The sequence below is a fragment of the Schistocerca gregaria genome, chromosome 1 (assembly GCF_023897955.1).
Source record: "Schistocerca gregaria isolate iqSchGreg1 chromosome 1, iqSchGreg1.2, whole genome shotgun sequence".
NCBI classification, from domain to species: Eukaryota; Metazoa; Arthropoda; class Insecta; order Orthoptera; family Acrididae; genus Schistocerca; species Schistocerca gregaria.
In genome coordinates, this window is record NC_064920.1 from 410535067 (window position 1) to 410552704 (window position 17638).

The window sequence follows — 17638 nt, forward strand, 5'->3', positions numbered from 1 at the left end:
TCTGAGAACGGTTGTCATACGGGTGGTGCCTGTTTTGGTCACGATTTGTGTTGTGAGAATAGCCTTGTCGTGTCCAGTTATTATTTCTTTCATCGCGCAGTTGTGACGGATGTGACCTATAATTGTTGTGTTACTGTTTTCGCGTTCCGCGATTGTCAGTGTCAATTTCTAATTCTTGTAAGAGTCCCTGAAAAGCTTCAATGTCGTCTTTGCAACGTCCTGCCAAAATAATATGTCGTAAACGTTCAGGTAATTTGATTAATCAAATGCGGATGAGTTCTGAGGGGCTGTATGGGTTTGACAGGTAGTGATTCTTGTGCAACATGTCTTCAAAATATTTCACGCGACTGGAAAATTCAGATTGTTCGAAATGTTTCATCATTATGATGCTATGTTTTACTCTGTCTTGTGTAGCTTGAGACCATTATGCTGAGAGGAAGGTATGATAAAATTCTCCTTCACTGTGGCAATCGTGAATGACCGATCGTATTCTTACAGCTGGTTCATCCTCTAAATAGCCACACATAAATTCTAATCTGTGCTCCAATGACCAGTTGGGAGGAAAACAGTGATAGAATTGATGAAGCCACGCTTGTGGATGAATGTCGTTCCCGGAATTCTTAAATGTTTTGAATTTACATGTAGTAATAAACAGCTTATAGTCAAAATCATCATGTCGGCGAGTCGCATATCGATCATTGTTACTTCGTTTTGGCGGTTCCATCTCAAAATTCGGTGTATCTTGCCAATTTCTTTCATAATTTCCGAAGTACCCCGTGTTATTATTTTGTGGGTGTTCCATATTTCTATGTCCCTCTTCCCGTACTGGAGCGCGAGTGTCCTCTGAAATACGTAATTCTTGTATTACCTGTGTCAGCTGATCTTGTACTTCCCGGGTTTCTCTTTGGTGTTGCGTATTAATTTGATCCTGCTTTTGTTTGAATTTCCTAATTTGTTCGCACTCTTCTGTGTCATTAAAGACTACCGGTTTTGTGTCATTCAGATTATCATCTACCTTCGTAGATAAATTATTTAGTTGATCCGAAAGCTCAACTACTTTCTCTGATAATGAACTAATTTCCTCCATGTGTCTTTCTGAACCAGTTTTCAGAGTATCTACTGTGTCCTTTAAGTTTTCCTGAGTTTTTGAAAGTTGCGTAACCGAATCGGTAGATGCAACTGAGTCAATTTTAGTTTGTAAAGTCTCATGATTTTCATGAACAATAGTTTGCAGTTCTTTTATGGCTGCTTGGTGACTCTGTAATGCATTTTCATGCCACGACAAAATAGGTTGAAAATGCTCACAAATTTGTGTTTTTACGTCATTACAGACTTTTGACATTTCGATTCAATGTTATGTAACTCAGTAGTTAAATCTTCACGTGTTTGTTCAAGCGTGGTGTCTACCATCCGAAGATTTTGTTCTATTGTGTCTAACTTTTGAAGCTTTTGCTGTGTTTGTCTCTGATTTTGTTCGATTTGTTGCATTAATTGCAATAATAATGTATTAGTGTCTGGAATCTGTTTCTCTATGCTTTTCGGCAGTGCATTTTCACCGGCAACATTCACATTTTGACAAGCAGAAAATGTGTCTTGACTCATTTGAGAAAACGGTGAAGACCCAAAACCTGAGCCTACAGTATTTGCAATATTGTGTTCTGTCATTTCGGATTCCTGAGGTGAGCTGTTGCCGACCGATCGATCGAAATGCTTCCCTGTTCACTTCTTGTTTCACTGTCTACACTATTATTTGCCGCCCGCTCCATTTCCCCATGCACAATTACCAAATTACTACTTTGAATGTCTGTTAATTCACTACACAGTGGTGCTGATAAGCTACGCTCGTCGTTACTATTATTTCTCAGTTTACTTTGGAGCCTAGTGTTACGTTTGTCACTCGCCATTATTGTCACAATATTTCACACGATAACACAGAAAAGCACAATTTGAAGAGCAAAAATAAGAGAACACATTAACATAGCACTGAAAATAATATCTAGTTAATTGCAAGCGCAGCTGCGAAATACTTGGTGCAAACCTACATGCATGCCACAACTGTTTTACTGTACAACAATGAAAGACTGCAACTACAAAGGAGATTCTCTCTACAATTACGCGCTAGCAATAAACAAAAGCTACACTAATTACACAAACTACAAGAAAAAATCAGAAGATTCCAGTGAGGTAAGGGTCGACATATGAAACGTCCCCTTAGAAAAATTTATGAATTACTGTGCTGATAAACCTCTTACATTACAGTACAAAGGCAGACAACAATGCAAACTAGCCACAGACTGCACACAGCACAGCCAGTGATTTTCCTATAGAGTACTACGTGGCGTTACCAATAAGAAAACATGAACAGCCTACTTACAAGTAGTTCTAAGTTCTAGAGGACTGACGTCCTCAGACTTTAAGTCCCATAGTGCTCAGTGCCATTTGAACCAAAGCAGTCTACTCACGCATGTATGCAACACTTCCAGCGATTTTTCCATTGTTGGAAGCAGTGTTGGAAGTCTGCTGTCATTCCGCTTTAATGTCTCATATGGAGACAGAACACCGCCTTTTCAGATCTGAGAGGATGATGTCTTCCACTGCGAAGTTTACTCATTTGTTTTAGGGTCGCAACCATACACCCATGATTCATAGGCAGTTGTGACCCCGGACAGGAAATCTGAATAGTTTCCTAATGTTGTCTGCAGTTTAGTGTACACCTGAACGCGACGATCTCTTTAGTCGGCTTGTAAAAGACTAGAGACGAACCTCGCTGCACCTCGTCTGTAATTCGTCTCATATTCGTCTTAGAATGCGTTGACCTGTGTGGTATGAAATTCTAACCATTTCACAAACATCATGGTTTGTCTGGCCTTGTCGATCACTTCAAACACTTTCGCAACCGTTTCCGGAGCTGTGTACGATGACAGTCGACGCAAGTATATGTCACCCTCTATTGACTCCCAGCCTATTTTGATAGCTAAAACCACTCATTTGTTCTTGTTTAACTCAAAGCTTATTCACGGAATACCTCCTCCTCCCCCCCTCCCCCCTCTAGCATGGGGTGGGTTTCAGGTGCAGTTCTGCGGACTTAAAACAAAACTGAAAGCAAATCGACCGTTCCTTCAAGTCCACCATTTCGAAATTCATAAGCATACACTGTGCGAGGAAATCAGCAACAACCATAACACCGATGCACTCACACTGAAGCCACGTGGCATACCAGCACTTGACAGACAGCAAGAGACGCCCAACTGCTGTAGTTTGGACGCAATACTCAAATTCTGGGAAAGTTTGGGTAGTACGAGTCTATTAGATTCTCCGTATTGAACTACACTCTACGAACAGTCCATTAACGCTGCATGTTGATTGTTTAAATGAACGGTAGCATGTGAGGAAATTTAAATTCTTGGTAGCAAATTATACATTGTGTTAAACGAATAAATTGAACAAATAAAACCGGTATAGTAATGTAATGTGAAGGACTTTAGCAACAAAAAACGCACACATAACAACAAGCGATAAAATAAGGCTGTTATGGCGTTATGCAACAGCATTACGTAAATGCTGTTGGCGCTGGTTTCTTATTCACTGTCAGCGCGCTTGGGCCCGGTAGCTATGTGCGGGCAGGACAATTTACATCCTCAAAGAATATCTCCTCCCCCGGCGTCAATTCCGCCCATCGTTTACGAGCTTAAATCTGTTCTTTTTATCAATATTTCATGTTTCCCTTCATTGTTACGAATTGGAATGCGTAGTTAGCCGAACTCGCAGTGGGAAAAATATCGATGATATTTAGTGTCTGCAGGCCAACTGACAGCTCGCATGCAAGAAGCTGAAGGTCTCTGGACTTGTCTGTGGAGGAATGACAAATCGAGTAGCCACTCATTCGTGACTTCATTATTCGTTTACTGCTTTATACGTGAAAAAAAAAGCTACAAAATAATGGTCTGCCTCCATTACTATCGTTGCTAACGTCAGTTTCAACACAGTTCAAATCTCTTTACCTCGATGTTGACACGAACTCTACGTAAATGAGGTTCTTATAATTCGCTCCCAAAAAGTCATCACCTGTCAGTCAGGAATCGTTGAGTAAAATTACGCAAAACAGGAACTTAATAGAGATGATAAGTTAACATTGCCAGATAACGCATACAGTGCTACATTTACCTTCTTCGTGGTCATACGAAATTGGGAAATAGATTAAACTATACATATGAGTGAATCTAGTGTTCCCACGATAACTTAATTATTTGGGCTTGCTCGTACATTCTGTTAAGTGAAAAATATGAATGTTTTTTAGAAAATTTACTGCCAAGTTACATGTTTCCTAGAAAGATATATCTCGTGTTCTAAGCAGCAAAGGACCCAGTTTGACCCTTGCATTGATCGAAGTTCGCGGTAGCCAAACAACACGTTTAAGAACTGAGAATGGCGCTTTCAATGTCCAGTATAAGTAAGTTGTAACTGTCCGGTCAGAATCCACATTTATATCAACGTGTCTTGTGACAGAAGCAAAAATATTTTTTTTCCTAAAAACGTTACCATTTTCTCAGTATACAGTGTTTCGTTAGGTCTAAATTGTTTTATCCTAGTATTTAAATAAAGTTCCAGAATTCTAGATTCTTCATTTGTCAGGGGAGTAAATGATACCGACAGTAATAGATGAAAGTCACATTCATCTCAGTTCCGATTTTTATTTAATTTAAAGTGATAGAAATATTATCTCACTCTTCTGCTGACAGCAAATTTTCATAAATAAAACAACCATAAAAGCATACATGTCCTGTTCCACATCTTATTAAACTTTAAGCAGTTCAAATTAGGCGAGCAATTTTAGTCATCGTGGAGGACATCGTGGAAACGATCGTATGTCTCCAGTACCAGACACATCAGAGGCTCGTTATTTCATTGGTTCAAATGGCTTTGAACACTATTGGACTTAACATCTGAGGCCATCAGTCCTCTAGAACGTAGAACTACTTAAACCTAACTAACCAAATGACATCACACACATCCATGCCCGAGATAGGCTGCGACCGTAGAGGTCGTGCGGTTCCAGACTGAAGCGCCTAGAACCGCTCGGCCACAACGGCAGGCCGTTATTTCATTGTCGAGAACGCATGTTTCAAGAAAGGTCAGCCATCATATTGCTTCCTTTCACATTTATCTCAAGAAATGAATTCGACAATAAAATCAGAGAAATCCATATCTGAAAATACTTCGGGTACTTTGTCGGTTACTGTTGTGCGACATACCCGACTTAATACCACTGATCCATTTAAGCAGATATTACTTCAGGATAGCCTTCAACAGTACAGAAAAATTCGTATTTGTATCGAGAGTCGTTCTTCCCGAGTACCGGTCGTGATGAAAGCAGGAGGGGTGAGTGGTGAGGGAAGGGGTGGGGGAGGAGGGTAAAAGGGCAGATGAGATGAAACGAATACTTGTGATAAGTGAAGAAGACATTTATCAAGCGAATCAGGTCGAGAGTGGTGAAAAACCAGAGACTACGCCATAAAATCGAGACGCTTTCCAAGTGGTAGCATCAATGTTTGTGAGTGCGACTAAATCCATGAACCTCTGGACTCTACATACTCAACTCGTGAAGGAAGATGCAAATGCACCCAAGTTGGCCCGATAGTGGTCTCGATGTTATCTAGCTTCTTGTGTTTTATATACTTGCTTAAGTGTATTCGTTAGTTGTATTTTTTGATATTGTTTTATACCTTATTTGTCTAATTACAGAACTGTTAAAAAATGAAACAAATTTAATTATTGTTTCAATAAATACAGATTGTATTTGACTTACCTATATACAGTTGGAAACGAGACGTTTGAAAATTTATAAATACAGGTTATAAATGTTCAATGAATTTTGCTCCTGGTGCACGACACACATTTAAAGGGGTACCGAACTCTTCTCACACACAGAGAGAATCATCTCGTTAATCGTGCTCACTGCAGCAGTGATATGGTTCCGCAGTTCGGCCAGAGTCGTTGGTAGGGTGGAATGTAAACTGCCTCTTTTACAAGTCACACGAAAAAAGTTACGTGGCATGATATCGGAAGACATCGGTGCCCAGAATGTAAGAGCTAGGCGCGCGAGGCAAAAGGCGCCTTTTCAACTCAGAAAATACATTCTCCGAAACAATGTTCTACCCGCAATTCGTACACATTTCTCTTTCTTTCTTTTTCATACAAGTGATGCCACGGCACAGCGGTACTACCTCAGAAGTCGCCCCTGGCTCTAACCGTCATTTACGCAACTATCATCGTTCCTCTTTACAACGGCGCTTCAGTCTGGAACCGCGCGACCGCTACGGTCGCAGGTTCGAATTCTGCTTCGGGCATGGATGTGTGTGATGTCCTTAAAGTTAGGTTTAAGTAGTTCTAAGTTCTAGGGGACTGATGACCTCAGATGTTGAGTCCCATAGTGCTCAGAGCCATTTGAACCATTTTTTTTTACAACGGCGTGGAGGTTTTTCATGCGCTGTTTATATTTCATGTAATAAAATTAATTAAATTGAGTCCATCATTTTGAATAACCCTCTGTATTGGCAAGCATACTGTAGTTTCGAGTGTTCCTCACTGTAAATGATAAATAAGCTTTCATCTTTTACCCCGATTATTCATCCGGCATTAGACAAGACGGTTTCATGGCTCTCATTTCTAAGACTCTACGAGGTTTTAAAGAACCAATAGCTACCCTGACTTACCCTTATATCGATGAACAGCTGGTGAGACCAAAACAATTACCAACTGCAAGGACACCCTATGGCTCATGTCAAGGGACCTCTTGACGGATCGCAATTTATGACATAGTTACACGACAGTAAGTAATTGCGAATACTATGTTCAAGAATCACAGGCGCAGTAGCTATACTAGAAAAGGGCAGGAGATACAGGAAGATTTCAGTTAGATTTCATGACAATCAGGCAGATATGCCGAAGTCAGTTATTGGTTTGTAAGGTATACGCAGAAGCAGATATAGACCCAGATCACAACCACAACTTGGTAGTGGTGAAACGATGCGCACAGAAGTGGGATACGGAAGTGCTAAGGAATGAACAGATGTGCTCTGAGGTTATAGATACAGAGTTAAGGAATAGCTCAATAGGCGGTACGGTTGATGAGGAATGGACATCTCTGAAAAGAGCAGTCACAGAAGTTGGTGAAAAAAACGTAGGTACAAGGAAAGTGACTGCGAAGAAACCATGGGTAACTGGAGAAATACCTTCAGCTGATCGATGAAACAAGAAAGCACGAAAATGTTCAGGGATATTCATGAATACATAAATACACTTATAAGTCACTTATGAATTAAATAAATGGGAAATTCAGGAAAGCTAAGGCGAAATGCCTGCATGAAAAATGTGAAAGAAATGAAAAAGAAATGATTGTCGGAAGGACTGACTCAGCATATAGAAAAGTGAAAACAACTTTTGGTGAAGTTAAAAGCACGAACGGTAACATGTAACATTAAAAGTGCAATGTGTATTCCTCTGTAAAATGCAGAGGCAAGAACGAATAGGTGGAAGGAGTTCACTGAAGGCCTTTATGAGCAGGAAGACTTGTCTCATGACGTGATAGACAAAGAGACAGTAGCCACTGGGGAAGAGATAGGGTATCCAGCATTGGAATCAGAATCTAAAACAGCTTTGGATGATTTAAAATCAAATAAGACGGAAGGGATAAAAGACATCCCACTGGAATTTCTACAACCATTGGGGAAAATGGCAACATAACTATTATTCAAGTTGGTGTGTAGAATCTATGATACTGCCGAAATACCATCAGACTTTCGGAGAAATATCATCCACACAATTCCCAAGATTACAAATTCCGGCAAGTGCAAGAATTATCACAGTTGAAGAATCTAGATTGCTGGGAAGAACAATATACAGAAGAATGAAAAAGGAAATTGAGGATGAGTTAGATGACGATGAGTTCGGCTTTAGGAAAGGTAAAGACCTCAGAGAGGCAGTGCTGACGTTAGGGTTGATAATGGTAGCGTGACTGAAGAAAAATCAGGACGCGTTCATAGTATTTGTCGACTGGAAAAAACGCTCGACGACGTAAAATGGTCAACGATATCCGAAATTCTGAGGGAAATAGGGGCAAGCTATAGGGAGAGACGGATAATATACAACAAGTGCAAGAGCCAAGAAGAAATCATAAGAGTGGAAGACCAAGAACAAAGTGCTCGGTTTAAAAATAGTGTAAGGCAGGCGTGTAGTCTTTCGCCCTTATTGTTAAATCTAAACATCAAAGAAGCAACGACGAAAATAAAAGAAAGATCATAATGTGGGATTAAAATTCGAGGTCGAAGGATATCAATGATAAGATTCGATGATGACACTGCTGTCATCAGAGAAAATTGAGAAGAATTACAGGATCTGTTGAATTGAATGCACAAGATAATGACTATAGAATATGGAAAACAGTAGCGCGAAGTAGAAGAAATGAGAACAGTGAGAAACTTAACATCAGGACTGATGGTTACGAAATAGATGAAGTTAAGGAATTCTGTTACCTAGGCAGCAAAACAACCAATGACAGAAGGAGCAGGGAGAAGATTAAAAGTAGACTAGCACTGGCAAAAAGGCCATTCCTGACTAAGAGAAGTCTGGTAGTATCAAGCGCTCAATTTGAGGAATAAATTTCTGAAAATGCAGGGTTAGTTCATGGCATTGTATGGTAGTGAGAGATGGATAGTGGGAAAACCAGAAGAGAAGAGAGTTGAAGCAACTGGGATGTGGTGCTACAGAAGAATGTTGAAATTTAGATGGACTGTCAAGGTAAGGAATGAGGCGGTTTTGCGCAGAACCGACGAAGAAAGAAATACATCGTGACACTAACAAGAAAAAGGGTAGGAATGATAGGACATGTGTTAAGACATAAAGGCATAACATCCATCGTTCTAGAGGGAGCTACAGAGGGTAAAAATTCTAGAGGAAGACAGACATTGAGATACATCCAGCAGACAATTGAGGACGTAGGTTGCAAATGCTGCTCTGAGATGAAAAGGTTGGTACAAGAGAGGAATTCTTATATATCAGAGAGCCCTGGCAGTAAGACAATATAAGAAGGGAAAATGAATTGAAGTCTGTGTTGGGGAGGGCACTTAGCTTAGATAGTTCACGGTTCAGATTTGTCCATGGTGCTGTGGTAGTGTAATGGTTAGTATTTTTGCCTCGAAAGCAAGAAGACTCGCGTTCGAGTCCCGGCCACAGCACAAATTTTAATTCGTTTCATCTGCTTCGATCATTATCGTAGATAATAAAAAGAAACTTAAATGTCTCAGGGAAACATTTAATTATAAGATCTATTGTCTTTCAATAAAAGTGTCCTTTTCGTTCGTCTGTGTATTTCTGTCAGTTACCTTCTATGCTATACTGTAGCACTTCTTTCTACGTATGGTCCAAGATTCATCATCCTACCTTATTTGGCATTGGCATTTCATGCGGAAGCTACTTTCTGTCTTAATTTTCGCACACCAGCGTATATTGCTCACGCACTCTAGAAATTGTGATGTTGTTTCCCAAAAAGTGTTTGCTTGGATGTAAGAGAGCGAATGAAAGACTAAAACTTGCCAGGCGAAAAAAATGCGTAAGTAAGTAATTACGACATTCACTAAAGGAGCACTAAGCATAGCATACAGAGAGGATGAGGAGGTGGGCATTTCTGTTAGTGGCGCTCGTGTTCTCCTACGCAGAGTGTGTGACAATGCGTGCCTGTCCCCAGGGTACTGCATCGCCTCGCTGAGCGACAGCAGGAAGAAGGCGGGCCACATCCCGTACCGGGACAGCAAGCTCACCAAGCTGCTCGCAGACAGCCTCGCCGGCAGCGGAGTCACGCTCATGGTAAGCCTCTGCTCAAATACAAAAACCAGCTGTAACCACTTGCCGGCTATCTAAACAATTTCTCTGCCGAATCTCGTAAGATCTAAAATTGTTTTCAATGGATCGCCTTTAACGTTATGTACTAAAAATTTTCAGTATCGACGGATACAGTGCAAGGGGATTTTAGGGGACTACTATCGCCTGTGGTCTAAATTCTAACAGTTGCGTCAGTGGACATGATCTGTGATTAATTATATCATGTATCTTAAAGTATCCGAAATTTTAGCTGCAGAACAGATCTGTGGCAAATGTTGCACTGTACATGTATTCTTGAAATAATTCTTTGATTCTCTTCAATTGTCCGATCATTTGATGGGAGTCTTAGATACATTGCGTTGAAAGATAAATTTTTTGTTAACAGCGGGAAATTACTTTACCCTTATAACAACACAATATGAAAGTAGTTGTCTTGCGTAAAGTTACCTCGGACGCGAAATGATTTGCATTATAAAATCTGTAATGTATAGTAATCAAACCCAAATTACAGTTCTTAAAATTGTACATTTAAATGTATCGTTCTTCTTCGAGGCATAGCCCAAAACAAATACAGTTTCCTTATAATACGAGACGTTGTACCTGATGAAAATGAATATACTGAAAATCCTCCCTCACAGCCGGCCCATCCCGATCATTTGTAGTCAGGGTGTTAAAGACGTGGATATGGAGATAGAGCCCACTCTCTCGGAGAATACACTTCGTTCAGATGTGTTAGGTCACATGGTACGATAACCACACATACAAGGCAATACATACAGCTATTTCACAGTAAAGTTAGAGTACATACTAATTTTTGTCCCTTGTAATATATGAAAGATAGGTCCATGCAATTTATTACGTTAAGAAATACAGGCAACGAGGAAGATAGACTATTGGATAAATAACTAATTTGCAAATGTCTTAAATTACAGTTATAATTTAACCTTGCAACGTTGTTGATTTTTATGGCTTTTTTGATAATTCAGTGTGTAAAAAACATTTTGCGTTTATTCTCATTGGGTTTTGCAGCTAATATTCATAGGTAGAACACACACTAGGATCATCTAGTCAGTCCATTCGGAAACTCTTTATAATTGAGTTCCTTAACCACTTTATGTGACATATTTACATGAATTAAAAATTCATAACTTACGAAGTTCATAACTTCCGAAGTATTTAGTCTTCAGCAGAAAGTCTAGCTTATGTTGTAGATCTTCATATGCAGAGTATCCTTTGAAAACCATGATCCAGACATTAGACAAAAAATTACAAGGAAAGCCATTTTGTAAATATACGAACTGAGAAACCTTCAAAGGTTGAAAATTGCTTTACTCTACCTTGTGATGACTTCTGTGAACTAAAATTGCCTGGCGCGATGAGTAGTATAGTCGTTGCTCTAATTCTTTTTCTTTCCTGGCTTTATTTTTAGTTTCAACCTGTTTCCTGCTTTCCTTGCCTCCTTGATGGACCATACTGCCCCTTTTTTGGCCGAGTTTATTGTCTGCATGTCTTCATTCTTCAAACGTAGTATTATATTTTGTCCTGCAGCTATTTTAAGGACCTCAATAACTTTGAATTTTCAGTCTATTCCATTACTAAAACTAATCTTAGCATTAAAAATCACTAGCTGACTATGCTTCTTCCAAAAAGGCCAGTCTTTAGACTTAATGTTTCAAACTTTGGAGTGGAATGACTTATCATTTAGAGTAAATCCACTAACAAACCTTTTTATTTTCTTAAAAATTAAATCTATAAAATAAATTACATTTCCACTAGTTGCTGTAGAATCCCCAGGACTGAAACAAATTTTCGCTTTTTCCATTGATGAACTTTGTGTTTTGTTACAATTATAAGCACTACATACTATGAAAGCATTCCTTTTTCGTTTTGTAAGATGCTTTGAGGATTATAATTTCTAAATCAATACCAATGTGACAAGTGATGTTGTAATGGTAATGTGGATCCATTCCCAATGTGATAATGAACGATGACCTCTTCCTTGTATGTATAAAGAAAAATAATTTTATAGTTACAATATCACACACATTCTTGAAAATGATAAGTATGCCAAATTAGCAAACGATTTAAATAAAGACCGTTTCCATACGGTCTACTATGGACCATATTTTCTTTTATTAAGTATTTAGAGGCTGTGGATCCACGTAGAAACAAAATGTTAACTTCCTTATTAATTTCATGCCGTGTATCTATTCCAGTCCTCCTCACTCCCAGAGCTTAATCATATGTGATATGGTTTCTTCCTTTCCGCAACTACCCCAAACTACTCTGTGGTCATCCATTAAGTTCTTACTCTTCTCTCCCTTTTCTTTCCTAAAGCCTCCCCCGCTGCTTCCTTAATCGACTGTTTCACTGGCACTCCACTCCTGCTCCGCTGCATTCAGTCTTAGATTTAATCTTCGCCAGTACAAAATTTTTACATTTACTTTTTGCAATAATGTTTCAGATATTTTGGATCTTCTGTGATTGAACTTGCAAGGTCCTTTTCCTTCCCCCCGTTTTTATCTTGATATTAAACAGAAAAGCAATTCTTGAAGTAACTATATAGGAGTGGAGCCACAGTCTATTCCTCTTTCTAGCCTTACATCTTGTACATTGCTCACCCTCTGTCTCCGCGCTATTACTTTGTCCGTAATTGATTTTAGGTTCGTTGAGGGATTATCGCAGGTGCATTTCTTAATTTTTAATGCTGAAATTGGACATTCGTAACATTGTACTTCTGAACCTCATTGAAGTTAATCTTCTTCTTGTTGTTATCATTCTCTACATCCTCTCCCCCAAGGACCTACAAACTCACCACTTATAATCATTTTCCAATTCTTCCTTTTAACATTATTAACAATTCCCGTCCATCTGGACATTCATCAACCACTTCTTGTAGATAATTGAAGAAGTCTCTCGTCTTCTCCTCAGAGGCATCTTCTTTAGAGCCACACACCTCAGATAGTTCCAGTTTGGTTCCATGAATTTTTATTGTTATGCTGATTATTGTTTCATTCACTTCCATCGATATAGTGATTACTGGCTTCCTTTTTCTTTTCACAGGAACTGCTACCCAAAAGTTTGCTCTTTCACTATTTTCCTCTTTACTTCAACACAGTACATAGTCTACAGTCACCCTTAGTCCACATTCTTTTTTCCTCGTTTCTGTCATTAGATATCTACTTTCAGCACTTTCATTTCTTTAATTATATTCTCACGTAAAATAAATAGACCATAAAATAGCTAATATTGACGAGAAGTAACTTCTGCCTTGCACACTACAGTGTCTGACAGAGTATGTAGTGTGTCTCGGTGCCTCAGAGGTAAATGTCAAATTACAAGCCATAGGTCACTGATACAGTTCCCAGTCACTCATGTAACTTTAGTCTCTCGCTACCACTTCTTTCACCTCTGTCAGTGTCTGTCGATGCGAAAATTGGTGAGTTACACCATGACTGGGAGCTCACGTTAGACTGTAGCTGCTCCTACAACTGGCTGGTTCATAGCCTCGAATAAAGGCAACGGCTTACTACCTCCAATATGATCATGCATAGTAAGGCACCATGGTTGGTTGGTTGGTTGTTTGGGGAAGGAGACCAGACAGCGTGGTCATAGGTCTCATCGGATTAGGGAAGAATGGGGAAGGAAGTCGGCCGCGCCCTTTCAGAGGAACCGTCCCGGCATTTGCCTGGAGTGATTTAGGGAAATCACAGGCACCATGGTGATCAAAGCGACATTCGGGTAGATGAGAGCTTTACTTTGTAGGTTTAAAACAGGAAATGGAATGTGTTAATGTAGTAACTAACTATACACTGAGGTGGCAAAAGTCGTGGAACAGTGATATACATATACAGATGACGGTAATATCGCAAACTCAAGGTATAAAAGAGCAGTGTATTGGTGGAGCTGTCATTTGCGCTCAGGTGCTTCATAGCTACCCGTAGTGATTCGGAAGACGGGAAGTAACAGACTTTGCATCACCTAATGGTAGTTGAAGCTAGTCGCATGGGACACTCCATTTCGAAAATCGTTAGAAAATACAATATTCTGAGATTCACAGTGTCAAGAGTGTGGCGAGAACACCAAATTTCACGTATCACCTCTCACTACGGACTAAACAGTGGCTGACGGCCTTTACTTAACGACCGAGAGCAGCGGCGTTTACGTAGAGTTGTTGGTGCTAACAGTCAAAGAACACTGCTTAAAATAATCACAGAAATGCGGGACGTTCGACGAACGCATCGGTTAGGACAATGCGACGAAATCTGACGTCCATAGACTATGGCAAAAGATGACCGATGCGAGTGCCTTTGTTAATGGCACGACATCGCCTGCAGCGGCTCTCCTGGGCTCGTAACCCTATCGATTGCACCCTAGCCGACAGTCAAACCGTGGCCCGGTCAGGTGAATCCCCATAGTTGATAAGAGCTGATGGTAGGGTTCGCGTTTGGCGCAAATGTCACGATGCCATGGCTGTGAGTAATCACAAACCACTATGCATGCTGGTGGTGTCTCTGTTATGGTGTTGGCTGTGTTCACATGGAATGGACTGGGTCCTGTGGTCCAACGATCGTTGACTGGAAATAGTTATATTCGGCTACTTGGAGACAATTTTCGGCCATTCATAGACTGCCTATTCCCAAACAAGGATGGAATTTTTACGAGGTGACATTGCGGCACGTCACCGGGCAGCAGTTGTTTGCGATTGGTGTGAAGAAAATTCCGGACAATTCGAGAAAATGATCTGGCCACCCAGATCATCCGACATGAACCTCATGGAACGTTTATCGGACATAATCGAAACATGAGTTCGTCCACAACATTTTGCACCGGTAACACTTTCGTAATTACGGACGGCTGTAGAGGCAGCATGACTCATTTTTTCTGCAGGTGACTTCCGACGGCTTGTTGAGTCCACACCACCTCGAGTTTGCGGCACTACACCGAGCGAAAGGTGGTCTGAGATGATGTTAGGAGGTATCCCATGACTTCATTCACCTCAGTATGAATGTGTTTGTGGACAACCATTTCATTCCGACGAGAATTGTGTTCAAGTGGAGCAACTTGAATTATTTGGGCGTAACCTGGAACGCAGTTGTAGAGGAAGGAGTAGAAGAAAAGGTTGCAGAAGAATATGGGCTTAGGACAATATATGAGAGAGGAGAAGGACTAATTAAGTTCAAATGGTTCAAATGGCTCTAAGTACTATGGGACTCAACATCTGAGGTCATCAGCCCCCTAGACTAAGAACTATTTAAACCTAACTAACCTAAGGACATCACACACATCCATGCCCGAGGCAGGATTCGAACCTGTGACCGTAGAAGTAGCGCGGTTCCGGCCTGAAGCGCCTAGAACCGCTCGGTCACAGAGACCAGCCTAATTGAATTCTGTGATAAATTACAGCTAATAATACCGAATACTCTGTTCAAGAAACATAAGAGGAGAAGGTTGCACTTGGAAAGGAGCAGGTGATACCTGAATATTTCAGTTAGATTACATCATGGACAGATAGAGAACCCGAAGTCAGATTTTAGACTGTATAGCCAGGAGCAGATATAGTCTCAGATCACAATGTAGTGGTGATGAAGAGTAGGCTGAAGCAATGATGAAAATAAAAGAAAGTTTCTGGAGTGGAATAAAAATTCAATTTAACAGGATATCAATAATACGTTTCACTAATGACATTGCTGTCCTGAGTGAAAGTTAAGAAGAACTACAAAATCTACCGAATGGAATGAACAGTCTAATGAGTACAGAAAATGGACTGAGAGTAAATCGAAGAAATATTAAAGTAATGAGAAGTAGGAGAAATGAGAGAAGCGAGAAACATCAGGATTGATGGTCACGAAGTAAATGAAGTTAACGAATTCTGATACATTGACAACAAAATAACCAATGACGGAAGTAGCAAGGAGGACATCAAAAGCAGACTCGCACTGGCAAAAAGTGCATTCCTCGCTAAGAGAAATCCATTCGTATCAAACGTAGGCCTTAATTTCAGAAAGAAACTTCTGAAAATGTGCATTTGGAGCACATCATTGTATGGTATTGAAACATGGACTGTGGGAAAACCAGAACAGAAGAGAGTCTAAGCATTTTCAATATTTGTCTCTAACGAAAATAAGGCTTGGAAAGAGGAGGTTCTGCAATGAATTGGAGAGGGAAGGAATATGTCGAAAACACTGACAAGGAGAAGAGACAGGATTATAGGACATCTGTTAAGACATCAACGAATGACTTCCATGGTACTAGATGGAGCTGTGGAGGTCCAAAACTGTAAATTAAGACAGAGATTGGAATACATCCAGCAAATAATTGAGGACATAGGTCACAAGTGCTATCTGACATGAAGAGGTTTGCACAGGAGGGTAATTCGTGGCGGACCGCATCAAACCAGTTAGAAGATTGATGACAAGAAAAATAGTGAATTAATTAATTGCGTTAAAATTAGCTCTCCGCTGGATATTTCGAATAAAGTGGAATGACATCGCACATACTGCACTTGCAATTTTCTTCAGTGACTGTAACACTGTGAAGACATTTGGACCTCTGAATTCGTCGACTAACAGTTTAACTCGTCGTTGCTATTGGAATAGTTGAGGAGAAGATCTACACAGACAAACCATACACCGTAGACCCTTGGATGCTCACACCAGGCAGAGAGAAACCACTTTCTGGTAAATTTCGACGAACAAGTACATTCCTAGGTCTTTATACACGTAAACAGAACAATCTGAGATAGACACTGATTCTTCCGAGACTCAATAACGGTACAAACTGTTCGTGCAACTCGCGGTGCTAGTCGTTAGTCGAGAATGGGCAAGAAAGTACACGGTACTTCAATTGGAGATTCTTTTTGACTATAATGCGACACAGTCGACACTACTTCTCCGACAGTTGATTAACTCTCTTCACTGTCCCTGTCTGTTGCAGATCGCGTGCATCTCGCCGGCGCGGTCCAACGTGACGGAGACTCTGAACACGCTGCGCTACGCCGCCAGGGCCAAGAAGATCCGCACGCAGCCCATCGTCGTGATGGTGCGTGGTCGCTAGGTCTGCCAACCGCTCTCTGTTCTCGACGTGCCTGAGGACGCGTTTTGAGCTTTCACCCCATCACGGTTTGGGTGAAAATCCGACACGCTTGTTGACACAAATGCAATTTAAAAAATTGTCTGGTGCCTGTATCTTTTTCAGGTCACCTATTATCATAGATAAAATAATACTTTTTGTCTCTATACATCCTCGACACTACAGGTGAAAGTAAAAAATTTCATAAAGTACGTTTTGTTGTACACCATGCGCTCCATTTCAAAAATGTTTGTCAACCTTGTATTGGAACATACGACCCAGAAGTGCCATTTGATACATGCAATCAACAATGTATACATACTAATGTGTGTATGTACACAAGAACGTATTGCATACGCGAGAGTACAAAAAAAGGAGTCCTAACGTACAGCGCACGTCTACGTAAAACGACGTGCCAATTAGGTGTAAATTCCTTATGATGATTATAAATGACATTGGTCTGGAAAAAATGGAAGATCTCCACTGAACGTTAAAAATTTAATTACAACCCAGTATATAACCATGCTTCAATGACCACGGTGTGTTCCCTTACCTCGTGGTATAAAGAAATTGTGTTACCTCTGCTGTACATAGATCGTTGCTTTTACACGTCAAGATTTCTGGAAATTCGATATTGTTATTTTTGCCGTTATTTTAGCCTTTTGTTACAATTCTGATGCTATAACTAGAT

General features: G+C 40.3%; 1 protein-coding gene across 1 annotated transcript in view; it reads left to right on the forward strand.

Annotated features, from left to right (window-relative positions):
- LOC126349718 (kinesin-like protein KIF12) overlaps nucleotides 1–17638 on the forward strand; it is a 568557-nt gene that overhangs the window by 469731 nt on the left and 81188 nt on the right. Inside the window, exons 10-11 of the mRNA XM_050002454.1 lie at nucleotides 9743–9861; nucleotides 16813–16917. Coding sequence (XP_049858411.1) covers nucleotides 9743–9861; nucleotides 16813–16917 — 224 coding nt within the window. The remainder of the gene's footprint in view (nucleotides 1–9742; nucleotides 9862–16812; nucleotides 16918–17638) is intronic.